Source organism: Heloderma suspectum, chromosome 8, assembly GCF_057233095.1.
Source record: "Heloderma suspectum isolate Gila_16-S chromosome 8, 16-S_ref, whole genome shotgun sequence".
Taxonomy (NCBI): domain Eukaryota; kingdom Metazoa; phylum Chordata; class Lepidosauria; order Squamata; family Helodermatidae; genus Heloderma; species Heloderma suspectum.
This window is the reverse complement of record NC_139465.1, coordinates 24,060,593-24,088,292: the sequence shown is the minus strand read 5'-3', so window position 1 is coordinate 24,088,292 and position 27,700 is coordinate 24,060,593. Positions and strand designations below refer to the sequence as shown.

The 27,700-nt window shown below is 42.7% G+C and overlaps 1 protein-coding gene across 1 annotated transcript; it reads right to left on the bottom strand.

The window, feature by feature from the left end:
- Positions 1-45: 45 nt before the first annotated feature.
- Positions 46-27,700, bottom strand: GPATCH1 (G-patch domain containing 1). Its single transcript, XM_084813108.1, has 20 exons — positions 27,287-27,700; positions 22,016-22,150; positions 21,009-21,094; positions 20,213-20,373; positions 19,971-20,068; positions 19,343-19,398; positions 18,727-18,966; positions 16,166-16,313; positions 15,933-16,012; positions 13,848-14,052; positions 12,298-12,585; positions 11,625-11,803; positions 11,276-11,403; positions 10,259-10,395; positions 9,760-9,929; positions 7,180-7,393; positions 6,297-6,407; positions 4,539-4,663; positions 3,658-3,800; positions 46-387 (listed from the first exon to the last, which is right to left on the bottom strand). Exons 1-20 carry the CDS (start codon positions 27,363-27,365, stop codon positions 357-359), a joined length of 2,814 nt encoding a protein of 937 aa, XP_084669234.1. The 5' UTR covers positions 27,366-27,700; the 3' UTR covers positions 46-356.

Sequence of the window (27,700 nt, the reverse complement as noted above, 5' to 3'; positions counted from 1 at the left end):
TCTGCTTCACATTTTTCACATATCCACACGGAAGAAATTATTTTTAGACATTAATGGAAGATTATTAAATTGACTTTATTAATATTTCCTCATGCTTATCTTCATTAAAATGCAGAACTTTCATGATTCCTTTCAATATTACAATATTTGAAGTTGAAGAATCTTTTCCAGCATTTTACATTTCATTTGGCTTTTAACTCTGAAACCATAAAATCAACACATATGCTTTTATGCTATCAAATCCAACATAAATACAGTATATACAGGACATTTGAATATCCTTTATTCTGCTGATCTGCCATCACAGAGGAGATCTGTTTTGATACCAGAAAGTGCATGATGTCCAAGAATCCAAGCTACCGCTTCACAAGTGGAAGATGTTTCAGCCTAAACGAAAAGGAAAGGGGCATGGGGAACAGAACTGAATAGGTAAATACTGGAAATAAACATTCTGAACTGGCAACCTGAACTGTTATGTTTCTCCATCAGCTACTAATGTAAGATAATCCAACTAAAGAAATAAAGAGTCTTTTGCGTTGATTTCACCAGAATTTTGAACAAGTCCAGGCACGATCACAGCTAAACACTTCTACTGCTGTTCCCTAAGATCAACAGATAATTTTTCCCAGGTCATTTAACTATGATGTTGTCACCACAAACTGATTATTCTCCAAATAATGAACAAACGTCTCTTAATGAACGGAAACCAACAGCACATATACAATATGCAGCTACCACAATTTATAGGGGAAAATCTGATCAACTACTAATCATAAAGGTTAATACTTCAACCATTAAAGAATACGTTTAAGCTGCAGTTTACACAAAGGTACCTGGGAGTAAGTCAATGAGACTGACTTCTGAGTAGACATGCATAAGCCAGGTGGCCTTGGTCTATTAGGATTCCTGGTCAGATACCCTATCCAACAATTGACCAACTTCAAGTGTCTGTACCTGGCACTGGGAACCCAAGACAGGACTGATATTCCGTCAGTATGCTATCTACCCCACTTCCTAAGTCTTTCTGCCTGAGCTGATGGAGGTGGTCTCAAAAGTGGTGGTGATGACTCCCAAGTTTTTGGTCTTGGGGACATCAACATATACTCTGAAGCCATTTTGCCTGGGATAAATCAGAATTTCATGGCCACTATGATAAACATAGGTCTGTCTCAAATAATATCTACCCAAACACTTGTGGCAGAACACATATGGGACTTGGTCTTCTGTACTGGTTTAAGAGACAATGATCTGGGGGAGGAGGAGGAGAGCCAGAAACTCCTGTTTTCATGGGCAAATCATTACCTGATCAAGCTTGACCTGCTGGCCACTCTTAGCCCTTGCATGGTTGGAGAACCAAATGTGATGGCCTGCCCTTGGAGGACTCGAACTGAAAATACAGATGCTAAATGCCCAAGGTAAGTGGTAATAGTGAAATAATTGTGCTTTTCTGTGGGACTCATTTTCCACTCCATAGTCTGGTCCTCTTTTTCCCTGGAGTCTACATTTTAAGGTCTATTACATCAACACCAACAGCCATATCAAGCAGTATTTTGCATATAATGAGCCAGAAATACAGTGTAAATTGGAACAGCCCTATTAACTTTGGAGATACCAAAGGGAGCTTGAAAAATAAGCAAGTCCCTTGGAAACAAACTCATCTTCTGTTGCTACCTGAGCTGTACAAGAAAGCTTACAGCACAATCCTATGCATGTCTATGCAGAAGTAATTCCCACTGATTTCCATGGGGTTTACGCCCATATAAATGTGTAGAGGATTGCAACGTTAAATTGTTTCCAGAGCTCTACATCTAGTTTCATCTTAATTACTATGGCATAGTTCATCTTAAAACATCTAATATACTTTTGCTGACAGTACTATATACAGATATGCAGCTATCTTCTTCCATGGAACACTGCCAAACATATTATATTGCATGTCTGTTCATCTAAATTTAATCCATCAAAGTTCAGATTTTGTCCTGTTCCACAATCAACAGCAAAAATGAACATGTGTGACTGAGTTAGATAAATTTTTATCAGGATATGAAATCAATACTATAGCTGCCTCCTTCCATCATTCAGGGATATAATTAGTCACTACAGTTCTTATACTATTCCAAGTAGAGTCCACCTCAACCAGATGCCTTATTCATTTTTCAGAATATTTATTGCCTTCCTTACTAGTACTGGAGCATCAAAGAAGCTAAAGAAGCTTTATCATCATTGCTTAATTGTGGAATTAGTATGAAGAAGTGCTGGGAATAATCCCAACCCTTCTGAAAGGTAGGACAGGCCAATCCTGGCCTCGGGTTCCCACAAGACACCCAGTAGCCACCCTCTCAGGCCAGGAGGCACTGAAATTAGCACTGAGGTTACTCAGAAGGAATCACACCAACCTTAAGTTGGATAAATGTTTATTGTAGGGCAAGGGGTAGAGGGAAAGAGAAGAATGGAGGTAGTACATTGTACAGAGAGGTACAAAGCTGAAACACATAAGGAAGAAGCCTGGATACATACAGAGCCTTTTTAACCGCACAACCAAGAAAAATAACAAAGCTGGTTAACCTATCCTTGTACATACTGAAGCAAGGGCCTCCCAGGATAGAGTCCAGCCATCAAACAGGTCTGAAAACCACTATAATGAAGGGAGTCAACTACGCCTCTACCTCAGCTCCTTTTAAAGCCCAGCCCTGGCAATCCAGGGCAGATTTCCCTTAGCCAATGACCAGACCAGCCCCTGGGTGTACCATCCTCACCCCAGAAGAGGCAGGATTTTCCCAGAAAACCCAGCTGTTATCTCTTTCCCAATTAACGAGGACTGAGCCTGGCCTTGAGAAGCAGGACCAAGGAGCTTCCCAGAAAATACACTCCCAGGTGGTTGCCTCAGAGGTGACAGCAAGGCTGAGCTTCATGGCGGAAAAGCAGGCCGACATTCATGACAGTAATGAAGCAAAAAGAAAAGCATCTATTACACCTTGGGATGAACACTGAAGTATAAAACTTGCTATATCTTTTAAATAAAAAAAATAGTATATCCTTAACATCACAATTATTGTTCTTGATACATTCAACTTCCTTTCCTTTTTCTGTCTTTCAGCTTGTACAATCAAAACAACAAAATAAAGTGGGGGGAGGAGAGGAGAGGGGAGGGGCAAAACGGGGGGGGAACCCAACAATTAAAAAAAATGAACATAGGAAGCTGCCTTATACCAACGTCAGACCATTGATCCATCTAGCTCAGTACTGACTACGCTGATCAGCAATGATTTTCCAGACAGGAGCCTTGATCAGCCCTACCTGGGAAGTGCTGGGGATTGCGCCTGGGACTTTAGGGGTGCAAACCATGTGGTCTACCACTGAGCCATGGTCCCTCTCTTCTGGTGCTAAAAGGCACCACACAGCCTTATTCCTCTGAAGCCACTTTTAAAAGATTTTGGTAAATTGGGAAGTGAACTTGGAATTGTATCCTTCAGAAACATGTTTTTGGAAGGATGGACAAATTGGAGCAGAAAAGTAGTGGTGAGATAAAGATTAAAGACTCCTTCCCTTGCATCCTCCCAAAGTGGCACGCGCCTATCTATCTATCTATCTATCTATCTATCTATCTTTGTTATACACATTCATGTGTACATGTAGTTAGCCTCTTTGCCTTGTTACCTTCTTAAAAGTTCCTGTGGTGGTATATCTGTAGTCTCTTCCTCACTGTTGCTGTCGCTACTGTCACCGTCTGAGCCACTGTTCTTCTCAGATTTCTTATTCTTGTGTTTGCCCTTGTGTTTGGATTTTTTATGTTTCTTTTTCTGCAAAGAAAGTTCAAGTCTAATATTAACATGTCTTTCTGTACCTTAGAAAAAGAAATCTAACAAAACAGAAAGGAGAAGATAACCCAACACAAAAAAACCCAACTGAAAATAAGGTTTATACTATGAGCATGTATAAGATGACCTAATGCATATTCCAGGATAAAAGGTTGAAAAAAGCATAATAAGATTATTGTATGCTTATTTACCCAGACATAAGTCCTACCAGCTTTAATGGGCTTGCTCTTAGGTAAGCATTTGTAGTATTGTCACCTAAGGGAGCTTAGTATCCCCATCACTCTGAAGTTACTAACAAATGTAGTCATTTAACACCCTCAACTATTCTAAATTGTGAGCTCTTATGACATTTACACTATGAAGCTATTCCCCCACCAAGCACAGGATTTAAACTGGGATCCTACCCTGTTCCTCCCACCTAGTCCCTTTCCACCCATTCAAATGGAGTTCATGCTTGTATAGGGGCCTACATGTGTAGAGTCCAACAAACATAAGCTCTGTTTTGTCTTCTGTACATCTATGCATGTAAGTGTCTATATAAACCTAAAGCTATACGTACAAAAATCTGGTAGAGGAGGGGCTGGCCAGTGCGATGCAGTATCAAATGTGTATCTCCAGTGGAGGTAACTAGGGGAATACCTGCACAGGGCTATTCTTTGCATTTTCTATAGTTTTGCATACATTGTTTACCAAAAAAGAGAATCTATTAAAATAAATCACCTTTTCCTTTTTGTGTTTGTACTCTCTCTTGGTCTTATGTTTTTCTTTCCTCTTTTTGGGTTTCTCTTTCTTTGTGGCTTCAGGAGAACTTGTAAGCTGTATTTCCTCATGCTTCAAAGGATTGCCTAAAAGCATCAATCAGATGTAGAGAAAATACTTGATCAAAATACATCAAAAAGTACTCAGGGAATGCCTAGTCATTACTTTTAGATTTTGAAGTCCTCTTAAAGTACTAAGCATCCTACTTAAGCTATGCTTTATTTATAAACACTATTGATTTAGATACTGAAAAATATTTCAGTCTAGTGCCAATCTTCTTCAAAACCTAAAAACCAATCTTCTTGAAAATCTAAAAATACGGATTGTGAAACCTTCATAGTGCCTCAGTTGGATGAACAAGATTCTGATTGAACTATTTAGGGGTTCGTGGTGGCTCAATGGTAGTACTTTCAATTAACTTTCAAGTATGTTTCTTAGGAGCAATGGGAACAAAATTTGTTACATTCCTAGTGACAAACAGCATATTTTACTGAGCAGAATATGTGTAAGGTAAGACGATTCTTCTTGACGAAGGAAGCGTCAATGTCATAAAAGTACAGACTGACAGGTGGATTCAAAGAACCATTTTCTCCCAGTGAAAGGTGATATCCCCTGCCCCCCAGTTGGGCTATAGGGCAGTATTATTCACTGCAAGGCTGGAGGGCCGCTGGCGGCTCCCAATCACCTCAAGTGTTGTTCTCTACCTCATTCTCTCTCTCTCTCTCTCTCTCTCTCTCTCTGTCTCTGCAATAGCTGCTCACTTTCAGCAGGGGCTCTCTCTCTTTGTCTTGTTATTTGCTTTAGCAGTGGGCCAGCTGCTGTGATCTGAGCTACCAGAGGCGGCTTTGAGGGTGGGGAGTCAGGGCTCTGCTGATCATCAGCTATAAGGTGGCTGGGGCATGGGGACAAGGAGAACACTGGTGCAATCAGCCAATTAGTTGTGGCAGAGGAGGAACCCAAGAGGCAAAGAGCAACATGATTGGCTAGCTACAATGGTGCACTGCGCAGCCACTGGAGGTGGAGGGGAAATTGAATGTGTGGGTGAGACAGGGCACAACATGAACCTGCACTGGGAGATTTTGTAGCATTGAGCAGAGCAAGAGAACTCTCTCAGTGATGAGAAAAAGATCCAGCCCAATCCAAGGACCATGTGAGCCTAGTGGAATCTGCCTGCCTGGTGATTGTCATGAGGCCTTGCTTGAATGACGTGGAGGGGGATGTAGAGGAGAGGCCTGAAAAGGCCTCCAGCCAAGTCTGGTGCCCAGCTTCGCCACCTGACCAGCAGACGACACAAAGAGGCCCCCACAGCTCGAGAAAGCCCCCCAAGCAGTCTCGGTGGTAGCGTCTGGAGCCAAAGCTTGAAAAATAGTGAAGATCACTGCTATAGGGAGATCTATGCACACCTAAACTATCCAAAGGGTCCTAAAAGTGTTTAATTCACAGGATATTGCATGCTCACAAGTTTCAAGAATCATGTGATTTTGAACAGGAAAAAAATCCCATAGTACAGAGAAAACACATTTTAGGAATCTACCCAGCATACTTTTTTACTTAGCCATACTGTTAAAACCAAGTTCAGGGTCATAATCTTCACTATTAGCTTGTTTCCATGTTTAAATGAAAACCTCTCAATTCCTGTACACAATCCTTTAAAAATGTAAACTTAGAAAAAACACACAAATGCACTTTATACACAGTATTGTACAGTAATGTATTTACCTGAAGAAACAACTGGAGGCAGTCTTGGTCCAAATTCCTCTCCTTGTTCAAGTACTTCCTTCGACAGTGGAGTTAAAGTAATGGAAGGCTCAGGTGTGATAACTTCACTTTCTTTAAAACAAAACAAAAATCACAATTCTTTAAAGAGGTGCTTTGACAATAATGTTGAAAGGATAACACAAGAACCACCATGCTGAGCCAGACATATATAGCCCTTTGATTTGTTAGCCCATTCAGAATCCTGTCTACAACACTGGTGCGGTATAGTAAAGATTCTTTCAACTTACAACAGATTTGTATGAGCTTACACCCCATCAGAGCATATTCTCCTTGATAAAGATCTAAGAGACCTGGAAAGTTTCTATCAACCATTTTTGATATACTGATGGTCCAATCAACTTTATCCTGTCACCAGTTATACCTCTCTTTAACAGTAAAACTGGAATTCACAGAATTTTACCAAATGTTCAAAAGCCATAAGTGCCTCAGATACCTGGCTGGCTCATATATAACAAACTATAATATAACAAACTATGAATTGGCCCAAAGGAATGAGATTTGTGCTTGAGTGCTCCTTCTTCTCATGCTCAGTTACTTCCTGTTTTGCAGAAACCCAAATTTGTCAGGATGGCAAATGGCATCCTGGCAAACCTATGGTTTGGGTTTGCCCTCCAAATTGGAATGACACACCAGCTTCAAGCCATGGTTTTCAATCCTGGTTAGGAGGGAACATGCAAACCCCAGTTTGAATGCGACAGCTCACTATCGTTTGCACCAAAGTGTGAACTGAAGCACTACACTTGAGGGAAGAAGGAAGCACATGGTTCATTGCCATAATGTCAAGAGATAGATTGGTGTTATGTCTGAACTAGGCCACTATTACCTTGAACATTAGGTGAAGGAGCAGGATGCTTCATGCTTTCAGAATCTGGTTCTGCCACTGTTGCTGTTTGCTCTTCTCCATCACTCTCTTCTTCAGATGAAGATGATTTTTCATCTGAGGAGCTGGCAAAGATAGCTTTAAATAAATCCATCGATGGCCTGCTGTCTTCTTCTTCTTCAGCCTCCTCATTCTGACCAGTACTTTCATTTACTGTCTGCACAACAGAGCCAAAAGTAAACAGGGAGCTACACACTCAAGGGGAAATAATATACTTCACCAAGTTTAAAAAAAATAACCCCTAGTGCTTAACAGTCCCACCCCATTATGAATGTAAAGAGCAGAAATTTCCAAAGCAAATGCAGCATTCTTAAAATCAACAGTCTATAGAACAGGGTGGGGAAGCTCAGACCTGGCCCTCCTGTGTTCCCCCGATGGCCACACACCCTTCCCCTGATCATTTGGTGGTTTCCCTGCCTTTTGTGCAATTTTTCCCCCATTATAAATGGTTGAAATGCCTCTCCTAGGGTTTAGTTACTGGCAGTAAAAGCTTTACACTAAAATATGTTGCTATTTATGGGATTTTTTTGCTCTACCCCTTATGCCTTTGGCCCCACCCACCACGGAAATGCAACCCCGAGAGCTTATCCGAAAATGAGTTCAACCCTTGAGCTGAAAGAGGTTCCCCACCCCTGCTACAGAACCAAACCATTTAGGACACTGCTATGTTCTGTCACTTCCTAATATAAGAGATTTCCTGCATAACATTAGACTGGCTAAAGTGCTTAATGGCAGTAGGATTTAGATTAGATACTCATCAGATGAGTTTAAGTCCAAGTAGCAGGAACTGCAGTGGGTCAGTGCTGCAGTGGATTGCAGCTATCTAGCTGAAGGTGGGCTCCGGGTTAAAAAGACTGAAAAGTCTCATCCTAAAATGTTTAAAGCCAACCACAATGTATTTATATGTAAAACAGGAGAACACGATGATCAAGGAAGGTGCCTTAACTGCAGTATATGATAAGCTTTGCTAGAGCTCAGTTCTGTTCCTTAGGGACAATCAGCAGAGTTCTTACAAAGCTTATAATTTATTACAGTTAACTTGCAGCCAGCCTCAGCACACAAGCAACTCTTGCTTTTCAGATGGCGTGTTGATGCTAAAATCTTACTGCAGATTTATGAGAACTGTATGATTGGCTCATCTTGACATGTAGTTCAGTGTTAAGTTTAGTTTAGGGCAGATTCAGGCATGCACTCAGTACTTCCAGAACAAGGTGTTGTTGTTTTTGTTCTTAACATGCAGTGCTTGCCACCATGGACCGTGGTGTTTCCAGAAATACACAAAAATATAGTACTCCACAGGAAAGCTAAATGATCATGTGATGTAGAGTTACTTCAAGAAACATTACCAAAACTCAAAGAGCTATTCTGTGTTCATAGACCCCGGGAAATTTACCACAGTGGAGCTGAGAAGGGGCCACCATTCATTCAAATCTCACTTACAGCCTTCTTAACCGTTTGGCCTTGAGAAGGGGTGGCTGCATGTTCCTTATTCCTGTTGAGCCTGTGCCAATTTGGTGTTTTGCTCCCGTATCTTTCATTGTAAAAAACAATTGGATTCCATGCTGTAGCTGCCTACAACTAGCTACAGCACATTCCTATCTATACTGAGACACTGGAGCCAATGGGAAGTCAAACCCATCTCCAAGCGACCAGAATGGGTTATGTGTACAGGAGGCTTCTTGACTACTGGGCTATAGAAGCCTATGGAGAAAGAGGGAAGGCTGTCAGCTATTCCTGGAAGTCTTCTTGTGCATTGGGTTTGAGAGATGGCAAATGACATCAGATCACAGTTTGCGTTATTGCCAGATACTGATTTGTGCCTTCCACACATAGACCCGGCTTGCACAATCAAGCAACCTGTGGTTTGTTAACCATGGGCTGTTTGTGAGCATGCTGGTTTCCACCCACTCACCTGCTTCCACTTTCAATTAACAACCCATGGTTTGTTGTTGGGTTAATTCTGGGTTGTTTAACCCCTAAATAACCCAGAGTTTCCGAGAAAGCAGAAGTGGTGAGCAGGCAGGCGGCAGCACGCTGACTCCCATGTGCCCCTGCCAATTCCTGGATTAAACTACTCAAGAACTGGCCATGATATGCAACCAGGTCACAGCTAATCAGCTAATCTTCTGATTGGCAGTGGTGATGTAGTTGCCAGGGACTCTGGGAGACCAGCTACCATTGTTACTACATTCACGTTTCTTACCTAGTATTGTGCTTTTAACTTTGCGACTAGAGGAACGCAGAAGCCCAACTTAGTTGTGCTAGGTGTGCTCTGGTATAGTGGCAGCCGCTTTAGATGGACCATAAAATGGGGCTGTTAATTACTCATGATATTATATGAAACATTGGTATATCTTCACTAACACTATGTCTAATGGCACAGGTAACAATTAAAACAAGGTAAAGAAGTAGATTAGTCCCAGTGTCAATATCAAGACATTACTGATGTCAAGAGGATAAAGTTCGAAAACCCAAATATTAAGAATGTACAGTAGAAGCATCAAAAATTTGGAACCACTATACCTTATTGGAAATGGTTTCATCAGTCCTATTTTTGTCCTTTGCTTCCACTGGTGTTGGTGGCTGCTCCTGAACGTCAACTTTCGATCTAGCCAAACTTATGAACTCACTAATGGCATCCTTTTTCTTCTTCTCTTTGTCAGACACATCCCATCTTGATGGCTTCTTTGGCTCTTTAAAGAGGTAAATAAACTTCCAATATTATTCATCAGAATTCCTTGGTCGGTTCAAGAGAGACACATTTCATAATTACTGCTTATATGTTTAATGTATTTAATACTTAAGATTAATTACAATTTATGGATCAGATGCTAAACAGAAGTATATCTATTGACCCCCACCTAGGCTGGAATTCTTAATCTGTCCCATTTAGTTTTCACTCGGCACTGTTCCATAAAATGCAGCTTGCTATTATTGTATGTAGTTTGCTATATTCATATGGCTGAAGTATTTCAATGGTTTAAATTTTTTACTCCCAACGATAACAAAATTAACCACTTACTGTTTGGAGTATTATTTTGTTGCACTCCTACTTTTGTGGGTTGGCTAAGTGTCCTTGATGTGGACTCTGATACCGTCAAGAAATTGAACACAGAATACTTGTCACGTTTCACTTTGGGCAATCCAACAATACATGACCTGATGAAAAATAAAAATTGAGTTTCTGCATCGATTTTCTTTGTTCACTTTTTTGCTATCACAGAGAAATAAGATTATCTAAGATGAAAAACAAATAAAAGTGTTACAAAAGGAGTACAATTTTATAGGCTGGGTTCAGACAACACGATAACCCACGCTCAAGGGGTTATTGAACTGTGGATAGTTGTTTAAGCGTGGGTTATCGTATTGTCTGAACTCAACCACAGTAACAAACCACGGTTTGTTAATCACGAACAACCCAACAACAAACCTTGGGTTCTCTTCATGGGTTCAATGACAACAGTCAAGAAGTTCTATTCTGCAAATCAATACTAAAATTAACAGGACAACCAAGGAGGCCTAAAAAATAATAACTTCTCACATCTAGTTCATGTCTTAAAAAAAAATTAGAAAATCTACAATCACGTAATTTCGTATCTAGTGGTCTATTCCAGAGATGGGCAGAAGGTAGATTGGGATCTACTGGTAGATCTTTGGATGATTTGCACTAGATCAGCAAGAGTTTTTGACTCCAAAATGTCTAACAACAACAACAACTAAACAGTGTTTTCCCTCTTAAATTAGGTTGCTGAAAAAGATTGCTAGGGGGAAAACCAGGAGAGTATTTTTGTGTGAGGGTTCGTTCTGGTACCAATCACAAATTGCTGTGCTGAGCATATACTCAGAGGCACACTACTCCTTAATTTTTAGTGTATGCCTGCCAGCGCCACCACTTTGCACCAGGCCCTGGCTGGTGGATCTTGGGGTTCTAGTAAAGAACAAAGTAAATCCTGCAACCCTGAAGTTTGTCCACCCCAGTCTATTCTACAACTCTTCAAAACTATTTGGGGGGAAGTGCTGATATACTCAGCCAACTTACTCTGAATAGGGATCAAGAATATTAAATCTTTTGCACAATAGTTTGTCAGGGTGCCACTCAAACTTCTCTCTTGTGAGCTTCCCAAACATCTTCAGCTTTGCAGCAGCCTCTTTGTCATCAACATCAGTCTAAAATAACCATACAGTGATTAGTATCTATGGAAAACAACATATTCGCTATACTCAATATACATCGATTTCAACTTCTGTCACTTCCAAACACAAATTTTTGATTGCTTTTTTTGAAAAACAAAACTATTTTGGAAAAGAGCTTAAACAGAACAGCATTGTGGAGGTTAATACAAGTCATCACAGTCTGCTGGAAACTGCAGGACTTAACAAGAACACACCTCTTGATCTCGAGGAACTTCTACTTTGTCAGTGTCATCCTCATGCTTTGCAGGAGTAAACCTTGAAGACAAGACAGAGCTGGAGGGTTTGTAGAGCATTGCAGAACGAGAGAACTCCTCTTGTTCTCTTCCACGCTCCCATTCTGTCATACTGTGATCTAAATAGCTTTCTAGCGCATCTAAAGGAAGATAAAGGAGGAGTGATTAACAGCCCATAAAACCAAGCTGAAACACAAAACAAATCATATGCAGTGTGTTTTGTGAAATCAACAAAGTTGTTCAAACCAATACATGTACACAAAGGAAAACAGACAACAGAAGCCTGAAAAAGCAAAGAAGAGGCAAGGTGTCAAGCTGGTGCTAAGAAACAAAATTACTATATTGTTATTTTTGAATACAATAAGGTCTAAGCGAATCACTATATAATGACAGTGTAATGAGACTGCGTAAGATTTGTTTGCTCCTGAAGAACACAGTCAAAGCATGTTGGACGTATTTAACATCATAATATTTCTTAAGATCAATTTGACATATTACCCCTTTGGCTTTTTAAAAAAAAATTTTGGTACTGCCCCTCCTTTCCTTCTGCTCATCACAAGTGCAACATTTAGATCAAGATGTAGATTCTGTCTTATGACAGGGGGAAAGAGCTGCATGCACTTTTGCTACTTACCTTTCTTTCCATGTTTAAGACTTTCTATGTAATTTTCATATCTCTTTTGTTTTTCTGGATTATTTGCGAATGGCTTGAAGTCACTAGAACCAGATGTGTCTAACTGGGTCCCCAATGCTAACTGCCACTTAAGTGAAGCATCGTATACTGTAGGCACCTGGAGCCTGTTATGTGAGGGCTGCTGAGGCAGTGCAGGAGCTTTCATTTGCTGTTCTACTGCCTGTTTCGCTTCTCGGATTCTCTCTTTGTCTTTATCTGACAAATACTCTAGAACAGAAGCTGTTGGACCTAAACAAAGAAAGAAACATCGCAGTGTAAAATTATGGCAACAAAGAAACGTTTTAGTTTAAATAAGGAAGAAAGGATCTTCCAGTTGAAAGTGTAACCCCCCTCCCCCCCAAAAAAACAATATTAAGCACACACAAGACCACACTTAGGTCTCACTGACAGTGGTATCAAACAGACAGAATTGCAATTTGGTGCGCACAATCCTGATGATCAGAAAAGCCTGAACACAGAACTGTTTCCTCCTCTTCAAACGTGGGACAAAGTCTGTCTCACTAGCACAAAACAAGCTAAGGCACAAAGCGCGTGGTTTATAAAGGACTGAAATGCTGGGCTGTGTAATATCCCCTTTCATACCCTTGAAGCAATTTCAAAGTGCCTTTGGACAGGTGCTCCCTGTTCCCCCTGCAGCAGCAGCAAATGCCTTGCTCTTCCTGTTTCTCTGCCTTTCTGTCTCATCTGAAATAGAGTATTTGTATCCCCATGCCCAGGAGACTGCAAGCTCTATCAAAGATGGAAAGCCTGGAAGGGTGCAATCCTATGGCCATTAGACAGTGGCTAGACAGCCATAGGATATCTGGATTTCCAGGAACCAACCTCAGAGCCCACACTCCGAGGTCGGTTCCTGGAGAACCAACCTCCCCCCACTTCCGCAGTGTCTTGGAGGCAGCGTGGAACAGCCCCATCCTCCGCGCTTGCAAGAGGAGCACGGAGCAGCTGAAAAGGGGCGTTCCAGGGCGGGCGGAAATGCCTGTACAACTCATCCAATGCGTCGTACAGCAGCCTCCTCCCCGGCTCAGCCCTCCCACGGCTACGCAGCCGCAATCGGCTGTCTAGCCAAAAACGCAGGGCAGGAGAAGCGTGGAGGGAACGATCCCCCCCGTGCTTCTCCTGCCCTGCTTTGGAGAGGTGGTCGTCCCTGAGTTCAGAGGCGGCTGCCTATCTGAATAGGATTGTGTCCTAAATCTGCTATCCAAAAACGTGATGTGGAGGAACAGGAAGCATGATGCACATACATACAGTAAACACAGTCTTGAATGTTTGGCTAAACCAGCGTTTTGATGTGCTGGTTATATACGATTAAAAAGGGAAACCCATCCAGCAACTGGATTAATATTCAGATAAGGAGGGGACTACTGTAAATTTAGGATGTGAATATGTTTTCAATAAAAACCAATAGAACTACAAAATAGTCAAAGTAAAACAAATCTCGGTTACAATGATGGATATGTATAATGCAAGGTAGCGTATAGTATACTGGGTACCTTGAAGACTAGCCTCGCCCAGCAATTCCCTTCTCTGAGAAGCAGTCTTCTGGTGCCTGCTTTGGAGTGCTCCTTCATTCTCAAGCTTCCCAGTGGATTCTGCTAATGTCTGCACTAAATGAGAGTTTTCACTAGCAGCTTTTATCACGGGTCGAAAGTAATGGACTGGTCTGTAATCCCTTGGCAGGTCAGGAGGCGGATAAATCTTTTAAAGAAAAAGCAACACAACACATTGGATTGTTTGTAGATAGAGATTCATGTTGATTACTTAAGCATAAGATACATCTAATGCAGCTACTGGAGAGAGGGCACTATACAAACTTTAACTCTAAAACTCAAGCATGCAAACCAATACACAGGACTGAGCCCTGCAGAGCCTGAAATGTTGTGACTACAGATATTGGCCTGGTTTGCACATAACGCTAACCCGCAGTTTATTTAAACCATGGTTTGTTGCCCTACCTAGATTTCGTCTGGTAGACAATTGAACAAACCACAGTTTGTTTTCTCAGTCCCTGGATTGTTTCCTCCCTCCTTCACCCACTCCCTCCCTGTATCCGAACTGCCTTTGCAGCACTGGCATGTAAAGAGGCTGGGTTTTTTGACCACTCTTGTCCATTGCCTCTGTAGCCTGACGAAACAACCCATAAACAACCTATGATTCTGGGTTCACACATAACGGCAACCCATGGTTTAAACAACCTATAGTTCACAACCCAACAACAAACTATGGGTTCTCTTTGTGGGTTGTTCGTGGTTAATACCCCATTATGAACCCATAGTTAATCCATAGTTCTGGGTTCACACGTAACAACTCGCATTTCAACAACCCGTACTAACATAAACCATGGTTTAGCAACATTTGAATGCAGTCATTGTTGCAGAATCCCTGGTAGGCACAGAATGTCAAGCCCAATCACTTGACAGCTGCCACTGGCTGCCCCACGTTGTCCCCAATACATCCTCCGCCCCAATTTTCACCATGTTACCAATTTTTGCAAAAAGGTCCTAATCTTTCAGATGGTAAAGCAAAACCTACTATGTGCCAGATTAGAGATCCTTCTAATTTTAATACAGATTTAATAAGACTCTTGTTGATTCTGTGTGAGTAGCAATGAATTGATTCCATTAATAATTTTGTTTAAAATAATGGGGGTTTTGCTGCAGTGAGGATTTTGAATACATGAGTGAACTCTATTATTACCTCATTAGGGGAGCTATCCTATGGCCGCTAGTCAGCAGCTAGACGGCCATAGGATATGTGGGTTTCTGCCCGCACTCCGAGGTTGGTTCCCAGAGAATCAACCTTCCCCCACCCTCCGCACTGCCTCACAGGCAGCGTGGAACGGCCCCACGCTCCACAGAAGAAGGCGGAGCAGCCAAAACGGGGCTTTCCAGGGTGGGGAAGGCAGAAATGCCGGTACAACACATCCTATATGTCATCTGGAAGCCTCCTCCCCTGCTCCACCTTCCCGCAGCTGGACAGCCAAAATTAGCTCTCTAGCCACAAATGCAGGGCAGGAGAAGTGTGGAGGGAACGATCCCCTCCATGCTTCTCCTGTCCTGCATTGGATAGGCAGTCACTTCCGACTTCGGAGGCGGCCGCCTATCCCCATAGGATTGCGCCCTAGAATTCTTGTGGCGAACTGAATATGTAGACCACTACAGATGAAAATACATTTATATACAGAAGCCCCTACTCCCCCAACACCAAACAGGGAGGTAGTGTGGATACCTTGTCCATCATAAAATATGAGCATGGTCCTTGATCTCACAGGAACTTGCCTTACACTGAGTCAGACCCTTGGTCCATCTAGCCCAGTATGGTCAACACTGACTGGCAGCAACTCTCCAAGCTTTCAGGTAGGATTCTTTCCTAGGCCTACCTGAAAATACCATGGAGTGAACCAGAGACCTTCTGCAAGCAAAGCATCTTGTCTACCACTAAGCTACGGCCTGTCCCAAACATACTCCATGCAAATTTCAGCAAAATTCTACAAGCCCCATTATATAAATATATATCAAGAAAAGTGAACTATCCCATGAATTGCCCTATCCAGAGAAAAAGAAGAGTGGTTTACCTACCTTTTGGTGAGTTACTGACTTAGACGCCAATGAAAAACCATCCAACGTTTTCCCAATGTATTTCACTTCTCTCTCTGTTCCTATAAAATAAATGATAGAATTCATAAGCAATTTCAAAGCAAATAGACAGAGAAGAGCTGGGTAACACAAGGCAACTCTTCCTTCAGGATCCCACCCTCCAGGAAGTCACAGATAGAAGAATTTGGGGGTTTCTGAAAATCCCAATTCCACACCTTGCTTGTTTTTATACTGCTTAGGGGCTGTCCAGCCATATAACCCATCTCCAGGCTCCTCATCCTTCAGAACAGTATCATATTTGGAAAGTGATTCAGTAGCATAAATGTCACAATCTTCCTCTTCCAAAGCTCCTACACCAAAAGCCTAAGGAAAACGACGTTAACATAGAATGGTTACAACCCAATATATGTTAACTGCTTAGGGATTTTATTAAGTGGTATAGACGTATCACAAATACATACATACATACATACAATTTAATAGCCCAATGAGTGTGTCTGCAGGTAATTCATATGGGAATGAATGGTTGATTTCAGGGTGTTGAATGACAGAAACACTGGCACTGCAACCCTGGCAGGGTCACTACTGCTGTCCCTGACACCACAGCCCACAATATCCATAAGGGACAAAGGAAAGCCAATGCACCTCTGCCTGTGTTTTCTTGGGCATGTGGTTGAATTGGAAGTCATCTTGCTTGTCAAGTTAGGATGCCACTTTAGCCAATTCATTTCTGGGCACAACTCAAAGTGCTGGTAATTGCCTCCAAAGCTCTATACAGTTTTGGCTTAGGGCAGCCTTTCCCCAACCTGGTGCCCTCCAAAGATTCTGGACTTCAACTCCTATCAGCCCCAGCCAGCATGGCCAATGGTCAGGAATGCTGGGAGTTGCAGTTCAAAACATATGAAGAGCACCAGGTTTGGAAAGGCTAGCTTAGAGTATCTAAAGGACTATCTTCTCTCATACAAAACTGCCTGCCTATTGAGCTTAATCAAGTGAGGCCTTGTTCGTGGTCCTGCCATCACTGGAGATGCAAGTGGTGGTGACACAGAGTAGGGCCTTTTCAGTGACAGTGCCCAGGCTGTGGATTTCCCTTCTCCTGGAGGTTTGCATGACCCACACTTTACAGCTTTCCACCGAGCTGTAGTTATTTTGCCAGGACTTTGGGGATTTTTGCTGCCCTGGCTCTATATGTCACTGGTTCCTGTTGCCATATTTATGTATTGAGATGTTCTATTTCATGCTTATATTTTTATCTGTGTGTTTTACACTGGTATTTCATTGTTATTTTTGGATTTAATTGGTTTTTATGCTGTAAGCCACTCTGAAGGGCTTCAGGTGGAAGAGCTACATGCAAAATTTTATTGATTGATTTCCTGCCTTTTTTCCTCCTTAAGGAACCCAAGGCGGTGTACATTATCCTCCTCCTCTCCATTTTATCCTTACAACAACAACCCTGTGAGGGAGGTTGGGCTGGGAGTCCATGACTGGCTCAAAGTCAGCCAGTAAGCTTCAATGGCAGAGTGGGGACTAGAACCCGGATCTCCCGGCTCCCAGTCCAACGCTCTAGCCACTACACCACACTGGCTCTTGTTTATATTTATAAACAAATATATTTATATATTACAAGTGATGCCGATTTATAAGATTCTTATAATCTATTAATGTAAACTCTATTGCATACATTACTTAATTGCACTTATTTGTTCCCCTTACACACAATGTCATTATCTGCAACAGCTCAGCCTAACATGAATCTAACTATGGTTAAATTAACATACCTAAACTGCTCTGAGGTCTACCCAAAGTGCTACTATTTTCTCTGATGGAAGATATTTTTTAACACTAGCCATCTGTCTTATTTTAATCTGGGAAACCACTGAAGTCCTCACAGAAATTAAAGTAAAAGAGGATGTGGACAAGCTTCTAGGCAGCAACCAAGTGTTCACTAGAAATCTGTTAACAGCAGAAGTTCCAATCAAGGTAGCTGATGAAAAAAGCTCTACTTATCAAAGTCACATTGAGTATATTTAAACAGACAGGGCCTGCTCCAGGTTTTCTGGAGGGAGGGGCTTGGCAACACACCAGCCGATAAGCTCCTACCCTTGATCTTCCTAGGTGCGTTGCCACTATAGTTGATGAATCCACCCCTCAGACAGAGGAGAGATGGTGACTGCTGCTGGTGAGGGGAAGAGGACAGGTGAGAGTAGTGGTAACTGCTGTTGCTCCTAGATGCTACAGCCACTCGCTCAGGTGGAGAGCAGCTGCCATTACTGCCAAGAGGTAGAGGGGCTGATGAGACAGCGATGCAAGCTCCTGTGTGTAGCTGCCATCATCCCTCACCTGCCCTTCTGGGTAAACCAACAGTAATGGAGACTAGGAGTAGAAGCTGCTGCCACTTGGTTGTCTACAACTCTCCGCAGGTGCTCCAAGGAGCTATCACTCTTTGCTCACTTGCTGGCAGGTGAACAGTGGCTTCCCTCTCTCCACTTTTAATTAACAACTTAGGAACACCCTGTTCCTGGGTTGTTTCATGATGTGCAAACCTGGGAACTCTGGGTTGTTCATGGGTTAAAGAACCCAGAGGTAGCCCACAATTGCCCATGGTTCCTGGGTTGTTGATTAAAAGCAGAAATGACAAGCACGTGACTCACACATTCCACTTGTTCCCACAATTCCTGGGTTAAACAACCCAGGAATTGCCACCATTATGTGCAAACCAGGCCTCCCTAACTTTCCAGTCCCCAGGATGAGAAACTTTTAACCTGCAATGTTTTACCTGGCCTGAAATACCAAGTTTCCGTCCTTTACTGTGCCACGGGTCACCAAGCAGAGTTGAATTTTCAGAACTGGGACTACAAAGGTTTAAGTGTTCTTCTGAAACTCCAAATAAGGCCCTGGTGGGATCTAGGCCTTTGTAACCAAGTCCATGGACATTCTCTTTAGAAGTCAAGTCTACAGGCATTACATCTTTGGGTGCAAATGTCACATTTTCTGGCTGATATTCATCCTCTTCTTCCTTTAAGAAGTTAACATACATTTATAACGAAGCATCATAACTGAAGTCAGAGAGACTGTAAGACCTTGCTTTGTTTTCATCCCACGTAACGCTTCCCTCTCCCATCTCTCTGTTGTCTGCCCCACTGTCAATTATTAGATTGTGAATTCCTTGGGGCAAATACTTCTCTTTTGTTTGTTATGCTACTCTATAAGATTTCACATACATGAATACTGCTCTATAAAATAGAAATAATAATAAAAAAGAAAGAAGATGCCACTGGCCTATTCGTTACTGTAACCGCAAAGAATCCTTTGCATTATTTGCATAACTGCAGATTATATAAAAACTACTTACTCCCCTCCACCCCGCCCCACAAATATTGTACAAACAATACCTCTGAATCTTCAGATCCTGGGGGCAAAGCACAGCCGTATATTTTCACTTCAGGCTCTGCAACCAAGTATGATAATACAAGGTCAAAATACTTAAATTCTTCATTACATTATCTATGTTAGGGGCAATTCATCTACACTGCTATGGTCCACTGAAGTCAGCTAGGCAACACCAATGTATGTGAGTCACTGTAGAGACTAGCATACAGTATCAGTGAGGACTGTATAAACATCTTTCTAATAGATTAGAATAGATGGACTACACTAGCCACTGTTAGCTTAATAACCAAAGGCATGTACGACCGTTTTGCCTGTGCATGCAACCTCTTTGCCGTGCAAACAATTTCCCACTTCATCCAAACTAGGAAACTATGGTTACTAGCTTCGGAACAAGCCAGGATATCACACCAATTTCAAACCATGGTTTAATATCCAAGCTTATTCTGAACCTGGTAACCATTGTTTACTGGTTCAAATGAAGTGGGAAACTAGGGTTAATTTGTAGTTTCCTGGTTTGAAAAGGGTAAAAGGGTCATTCATATCTTGGCTTATTAAGCCAAGATATGATTGCTCAAACCAGGTCATTCAGTTTTCCTTTATCGAAAAACAAACACTTTTATTGGAATGTACCAGGTTTCTGCTTGTGTGGTTTTCTCTTTACTCGAGGTCCAACTCCTTGCCCTTCTTTCCAGCCCATTTTTCGCAGCAAGTCAACACCAATAGTTATTCTGAAATTCAGAAATAAATGCTTATTGCAACTGCAAACAGAAGAACAAAACTAAAAACAAGTCCTTAAAATATGCTGTGAAATTCAACATATCTAGTTCTTTATTCATCAATACAGCATAGGATTTCCTTTAATATATACTTACTTTGCAGGTGCTATAAATTCATCCAGCACAGTTGCTCCAGGAATAGGGGCAGCAACTCCAGCAATCTGTCTAGCCTTCTCCTTTATTTTATCTTTGCTTTTGGAAGCAAATTCATCTGTAACTGTAATTTCCTTTGGTGCTATCCCATATTCGCTAAGATCCTTCCAAGGGATGGGGCGGGGGCGGAGAGAAAGCAAGACAGGAAAATTTCAGATTGGAAATAATTCTTCCCCAAATCCACATATTAAAACAGTATTCTTGAAATGAGAAAAAAAAAATAAAGAGCAGCTTCATTATAGCACCATCATGAAAGGCATAATTTATTGGCTAAACCAAGGTGGCTTATAATATGTACTTCATATTTATTATAAGCCAAAAAGATAAGTATGTGCAAATACTGCTTTATGGCTAATGAAGAACCGGAAGACTTGCATAATTTTATTTATTTATTTATTTATTTATTTATTTATTTATTTTTACAGTTATTTATATCCCGTCCTTCAGAATACAAAACTTTCCAAGGTGGCTTACAAGTAACATAAAGATTCATGAATAAAAACACAGTGAACAGTATCCTTCTCATAGGGCAGTTAGTGGGAATGGCCTTCTGCAGGGAGGTAAAGTCCAGCTAGAGCAGGCTCTGAGGTCTTCACCCAACTGCTTTCCTCTGTCTCCTGGAATCCTTCCCACAGGACAGTTGTTTTATACACACACACACACACACATTCCACCTATCTGGAATTATAAAGACTCAAGATGACGTCTTTTTAAAACTTGCATTATTTTGCAAATTTACCTCTTCATCCATAAAATCTTCTGGCCCCAGGACTGTTTTTTCTGCCCTCTTTTGACGTGATGATACAAAAGTTGAAGGTGCCCATCCTTTAAAGACAACAACAATTCATTTTTATAAGACATAAGATTTAAACATTGCTGTAATGTTTCATAGCAGAATTATGAAAGGTTAGATTTTAAATTAAGGGTGCAATCTTGTACCCACTTCCGTGGGAGTAAGCCTACTGAACTCAAAGGGACTTACTTCTGAGTAGGCATGTACAGGATTGTGTGCAAAATTCAATGTGCTAGTTTTACCTATAAAGCCCTAATGACTTGGGCCCTTCATACTGTTGTCTTCCTCATATTGTCCCACAGTGCTCTCTATGGTAAAGTGAGAGTGACTTTGTGGATGCCCCACAACATGGTCTGATGGAACATGATGCAGCTGAAGCAAAGTAGGTTTGGGTCTGATCAGTATCTGATTGGGGGACTGTCTAGGAACCCCATGTACATTGTCCTGAGTTCCATGATGGAAGACTATAAAAGTACTTGAATAAATATATGTACCGAGCCTAAACCACAAGGACATTTGAGAGATATTCCTTCAAAAGTCTACTGATGCTAAACAATTATTTTTAGACACTTAGTATCTTCAAGGAGCTCAGGACAGCACACATTGTTCTTCTTCTCATCATTTTATCCTCACAACTCTGTAATGTAGGTTAGGCTGAGAAATAGCCCAAAGCCCTTCGCGGCTGAGTGGGGATTTGAACCCAGGTCTCCCCAATCATTCACCAACACTCTAACTACTACTTATCCAACCCTATGATTCTATTCTCTGGATTTCCTGCATCATGCAGGGATTGGTCTAGATGGCCAACAAAACCCTCTTCAACTCATTGATTCTAGCAAGACCAAGTTATGGAATGAACTTATGTAAATATAATGGGCAGTCTTTCAATAACCAAGCACAGCTGGAAACTGAGAGAGAGAATACATCATTTTCAGACATGAATGGTCACTAACCTTCTTTTGAACCCACAGTGTTAAAGTAGCCGGCAGAGAAACCACCACTAAATGCTCCATGAAAACGTTTATATCGTCCTTTCTCATCTCTGACAGTCTGCTGTTGTAGAGGAATTGGTTTCTTAATTCGTTCACCTGCAATTCGTTTTAAAGCATGAATTAATTTGAAGAGAGAATGAAAGGTGTAAGGAGGCAACTATTTAGGTGCATAAATGAATGCTACATCCTGTTATCGGAAAGACTTGAACACTGCTTCAAAGTTCACACCATGTCCAATAATACCAATTTATCCCATTATCTCCCCCCACTTCAGTTCTCCAGACCACATAATCGGTGAGTAGGAAGGGACTATAAAGCCATCAAGACCTCTTCCCACCTACACACAAAGGCCAGCCTCTCCATATACTAGCTGCCCCCTTCATCCATATAATCCAGACGTGACAAGAAAATTAGCCAAAGTATTAGCTACAACAAAAGGAGACAACCAATATGATCAAAAGGTAGGAGATATGGTGATGAGATTCCAATTACACCCTGCCTCTAGCTTACTCTTCCAGCTACATGTGCCACCAGAACGGAGTCAAACAGCCTTCCAATTGCTGGAATATTAAACTTCAATTTAGGAGTAATGATCTAGCACCCATGCTAGGCCAAGTCCATAGGACCAGTTACTTCCATTCAGCACCTCACTAACAACCTTTTAATTTCTATTCCATTAAAAACAAGGATGCTGGAATCACTGTGAGAGCTGATGCAGATGCATCACAGCACCCTTTACACAGTCACCTCAGGTATGTGCAGGCCCAAACTCTCTCAGAGGCACCATCTGCGTGAACCAGCACTGCTTTCAGGTTGCTGCGATATTCAAAGTTTTGGCAAAGTGGGGCCATCATGACAGGTGAACTTGAGACAAGAATTCAAGTGAGGAGAAAGCAGAAGTATGTATTTTTCTTTGAAGCATAACACACATAAACCCTATTCAAGAATGGCTTGTTCAGATGACAGATGTTAGAAGAGGATGGTCTTCTTCAGTCCTCCCAAGAGAAAAGGACAGAAGTGAGCGTCCACCAGATAAGAGTGAGAGACTCACATGTTTCTCTTGATTGGTGTGGGCCATAGACCGGCCATCCCCAATCTGATGCCTACAGATATGCTGGACTGCAACTCCCATAATTTCCATCTGGCTAGGAATGGAAGTTGCAGTTCAACACATCTGGGGGGCACCAGATTGGGGAGGTTGATGTAAACCATTCTGTGGACCCCTTGCCCATCTCTGAAGAACCACCTAGCAGCTACTAGTCTATAGGATTGTTGCGGATAATGCTGTGTAGCAGCCATATCGGGGGTCAGACTAAGTAGCCTCATGCAGTCTCATGCTTCATGTTCTTGCTGAGCTCTTTCTCCCTTGAATATATTGTTGTAAGCTGACGAGACACAGGAATTCCTTATCTTGTCAAAGGTCATACAATTGTATATCTTGTTCTCTGCTGTTCTCTTCTGTTCTCTGTTTATCATGGCTACCCTATAACCCAGTTCTTGTATTATAAACAATGGTGCTAGGAGAAGAAATGTTGAGGACTGCAACCCCATATGGGAGGGAAAGGAGAAGCCGTTTCCTATGTGTCACAATATCTATAAAAACAATGTGCTGATGTAAATCGGGGCTTCTGGCTCTTTGGAAATGATTCCAACCTTAAGCCCGCGCGTTAAATAAAGAATCTCTTTTTCCTTCACTCCGTGGTCTCTCTGACTCTGGGTTCTGCAACATTAATGGTGCCGTGACTCGGATGTGGCAGGCTCTGAGCCAGACAGGTGGCATTTGCCTGCTCTTGATCGCCGCACCAGGAAGACGAGCTCGGCGCATGCCTCCCTTTCTTGGCGCCACCGACCTTTTTGTCGAGTGAATGGGAGAAAGCCTGCACCGGGATCGCCCAAACGGCAGCGAGCAGCAAGAGAACCTTGGGAAGCGGAGAAAGGAACTTGAGCCCTGCCTGTATCGCAGCTGCAATTGAGTTGAAACCCACATTGGAAGCCTTCAGGAGAAAGGCAAGTATATGGGAAGACTCAGGCTAGACCTTACTGTGGACACACTGGGAGACTGTCCCCCCTGCGTATGGTCAGACCTGCAACTGGAGAATTGAAGAGAGGGACTAGACCCTACTGCAGCTTGCCAGGTGAATAGCTGCCCAGCGTACGGTCAGATCCCAAAGAAGATTAAACATGCGTGTTGTAGTGTTAGTAGTGTTGCATTGTGTTTCCTTAATAAGGTGTGAAAAAGGGGGGTCTGCCCCTAGAAGGGAAAGTATGTCCCAGCAATTCACTGATAATTACTGGCTTCACCTGGCTAACATCACTAAAGTAAAACATTTTTGTTTGCCAAGAGATATACCTGCAAACAGGTTTTTTATCTTTTTCTCCTCCATCATTTAATTTGACTAATAATAGTAATTCTGTAGATGTTCAAATCAATAATCTGCATGCATAATATAGTGGCTGACATAACAATGGGACAAAACAATTAGCTAAATTGGTTAACCCCTTGGCTTCCAGATCTTAGCTGGCTTAAGGCATTGTTCATCCTAATTCTACCAGTGTTGTTCATAGAGATACTGTTATGCCTTTGCATTCCTTGTCTTATGCGCTGTTTAACCAATCTGTTTTATGTCTTGGCTAGTAAAACTGCCGCTCTCTACGCTCTAATAGCTCAACAAACTATTAAGAGGGTTGCTATAAGAGTCCTGTGTTATGCTTCGCAAACCAGAATGTCTATTTGTGTAATGAAATGCTATAAATGTAATGAAATTATGCATTTAAGGGGGGAATGTAGCAGCCATATCGGGGGTCAGATTAAGTAGCCTCATGCAGTCTCATGCTTCATGTTCTTGCTGAGCTCTTTCTCCCTTGAATATATCGTTGTAAGCTGACGAGACACAGGAATTCCTTATCTTGTCAAAGGTCATACAATTGTATATCTTGTTCTCTGCTGTTCTCTTCTGTTCTCTGCTTATCATGGCTACCCTATAACCCAGTTCTTGTATGATAAACAATGGTGCTAAGTGAAGAAATGTTGAGGACTGCAACCCATATAGGAGGGAAAGGAGGAGCCGTTTCCTATGTGTCACAATATCTATAAAAACGATGTGCTGATGTAAATCGGGGCTTCTGGCTCTTTGGAAATGATTCCAGCCTTAAGCCCGCGCATTAAATAAAGAATCTCTTTTTCCTTCACTCCGTGGTCTCTCTGACTCTGGGTTCTGCAACAGCTGGACTATGTGGACCTGGATCTGATCCAGGAAAGCACTTACATTTATAAGCAAGAATCGTCACGCAGAGTCACATAATACAGATGAATTATGCCTTAAAAGTGATTCTGAATGCATGGCCTTATTTTGCAATTTTGAAACATACTGGTAAGGGAAAAAGTAGACCACACAAGACTGAACCAGCTGACTCCAAACCTATTCTAGATCACAGGACTTCAGTGGGTTGTGACCCACAACAGGGCTGAATCAGCAGTACGACTGCCACTTTATCTTGTGTTGTTGCTTTATGTTTCTTTTTTAAAGTGAAGGAGAAAGCGAAGGGAAGAAGAGCTTTTCAGAAGAGAAAAGCTAAAAAATATTGTAAAACACGTAAAGTAAGAACATAAGAAGAACCATGCTGGATTAGACCAAAGGTCCAACTAGTTCAGCATTCTGTTCACACAGTGGCCAACCAGCTGTCGACCAGGAACCCACAAGCAGGGCATGAGCACAACAGCATCCTCCCGCCCATGTTCCCCAACAACTGGCGTACATAGACTCACTGCCTCTGGTACTGGAGGCAGCACATAGCCATCAAGACTACTAGCCATTGATAGCCTTTTCCTGCAGGAATTTGTCTTTTAAAGCCATCCAAATTGGTTGCCATCACTACATCCTGTGGTAGCGAATTCCATAATTTAACTTAGTTTAACTATGCATTGTGTGAAGAAGTCCTTCCTTTTATCTGTCCTGAATCTCCCACCAATCAGCTTCACAGGATGACCCCGGGTTCTAGTATTTTGAGAGAGGGAGAACAACATTTCCCAAGCCACATTTCTCTACACCATGCGTAATTCTGTAGACCTCTATCATGTCTCCCCTTACCCTCCTTTTTTCCAAGCTAAACAAGCCCAGCTGTTGTAACCTTCCCTCATAGGGGAGATGCTCCAGCCCCTTGATCATTTTAGTTGCCCTTTTCTGCCCTTTTCCCAGCTCTACAGTGACTTTTTTTTTTTTAGGTGTAGTGGCCAGAACTGTACACAGTACTCCACGTGTGGTCGCACCACAGATTTGTGTAAGGGCAGTATGATGATACTGGCAGTTTTATTCACAATTCCTCAGTTCCGTTATTGGCAGTTGGGATTCACGCTTGAAAATGGCTTTAGATGCCCGAACAGAGAATAGGATATTCTCCCATGAATTCAATAAATACAAATCTTGGAAGGCAGGAATCAACAGCCATTAGCCACGATGGCTAAACAGAACCTCCAGGTTTAGAGGACGTATACCACAGAGAACCAGTTGCGGGGGAAGCTTCATGCCCTGCTTGTGGACTTCCCAGAGACATCCGGTTGGCTACTATGGAAAGCAAAATGCTAGAACTGGCGAACTTTTTGTTAAGATCCAGCAGGGCTCTTACCTTGCTCAAATCTGTCCGGTGTGAAGCGGCCCTGAATTATTGCATGTATCTGCGATTCAGATCCCAGATGCGACAAGTCCGCATAAATCGATCCTGGCGCGCAGGTAAGTCCCCCAGGCAGGAGGAAGCCCCTACATCAGCCTTCGTCACCCTGGTGCCCTCCAGATATGTTGGACCACAACTTCCAGCATCCCCCAGCCATGCTGGGCTGGGGATACTGGGTGTTGTTGTCCAACACATCCGGAGGGCACCAAGTTGGGGAAGCTGCCCTATATACCAAGCAGCCCCAGAAGTTCAAAACTGCCCTAGCCCCCTTTATTTGAGGATGCCCGCCCGCGAAGGAAGAGCAGCACCCTGCTCACGCGCGACGTCCCCATCTACACGCCCTCTGCCCTTTCCCCCCTCAGCATCCAGCCTTCCCACTTAGGTGAACCACGCTGCGGCCCGGGCATCCTTCGTGAGGGAGTAAATCCCACTGAACTCTGTGGGTCTTACTTCTGAGTAAACAAGCACGGAGCACGGGCCGCGAACACACAGCGCAAATCGCGTCTTTCCCTCAGTAAGGCTCTGGCCGCACCCTGCCAAAGGGGAAACGGCCCACGGACTCACCCTCCTCCAGGGGCTCCAGCGGGGTCCCGAAGCTCACCAGCTCTTCCTCGTCGTCGCCGCCGCTCTCGCCGGCCGCCATCTTGGCAGGCCTCTAACGGGGCGGGCGGGCGGCTCGGGCCCGCCTCCTCGGCCTCCCTCAGGGAGGCAGCTGATGCGAGCCTGGGCGAGGCCTGCTGCGTCGGGGCTAGGCTGGAGGGGGCAGGCAGAGGGGTCCGCTTGTGATTGGGGGCGTCTGTTAGGGGCCCGGCTAGGTAATCGTAGACCCTGGACTTAACGGGGCCCCCCTTGTAGACAGCCACGCCTATGGCTTCAGTTGCGAAGCCTAGCATCGCTCTTCTCCCCTCGGCAAGTTAAGTTCACTCCGCTCATAACACCGTCATGTTGTTGCTGTTCCTCAGTCGTTCAGTCGCGTCC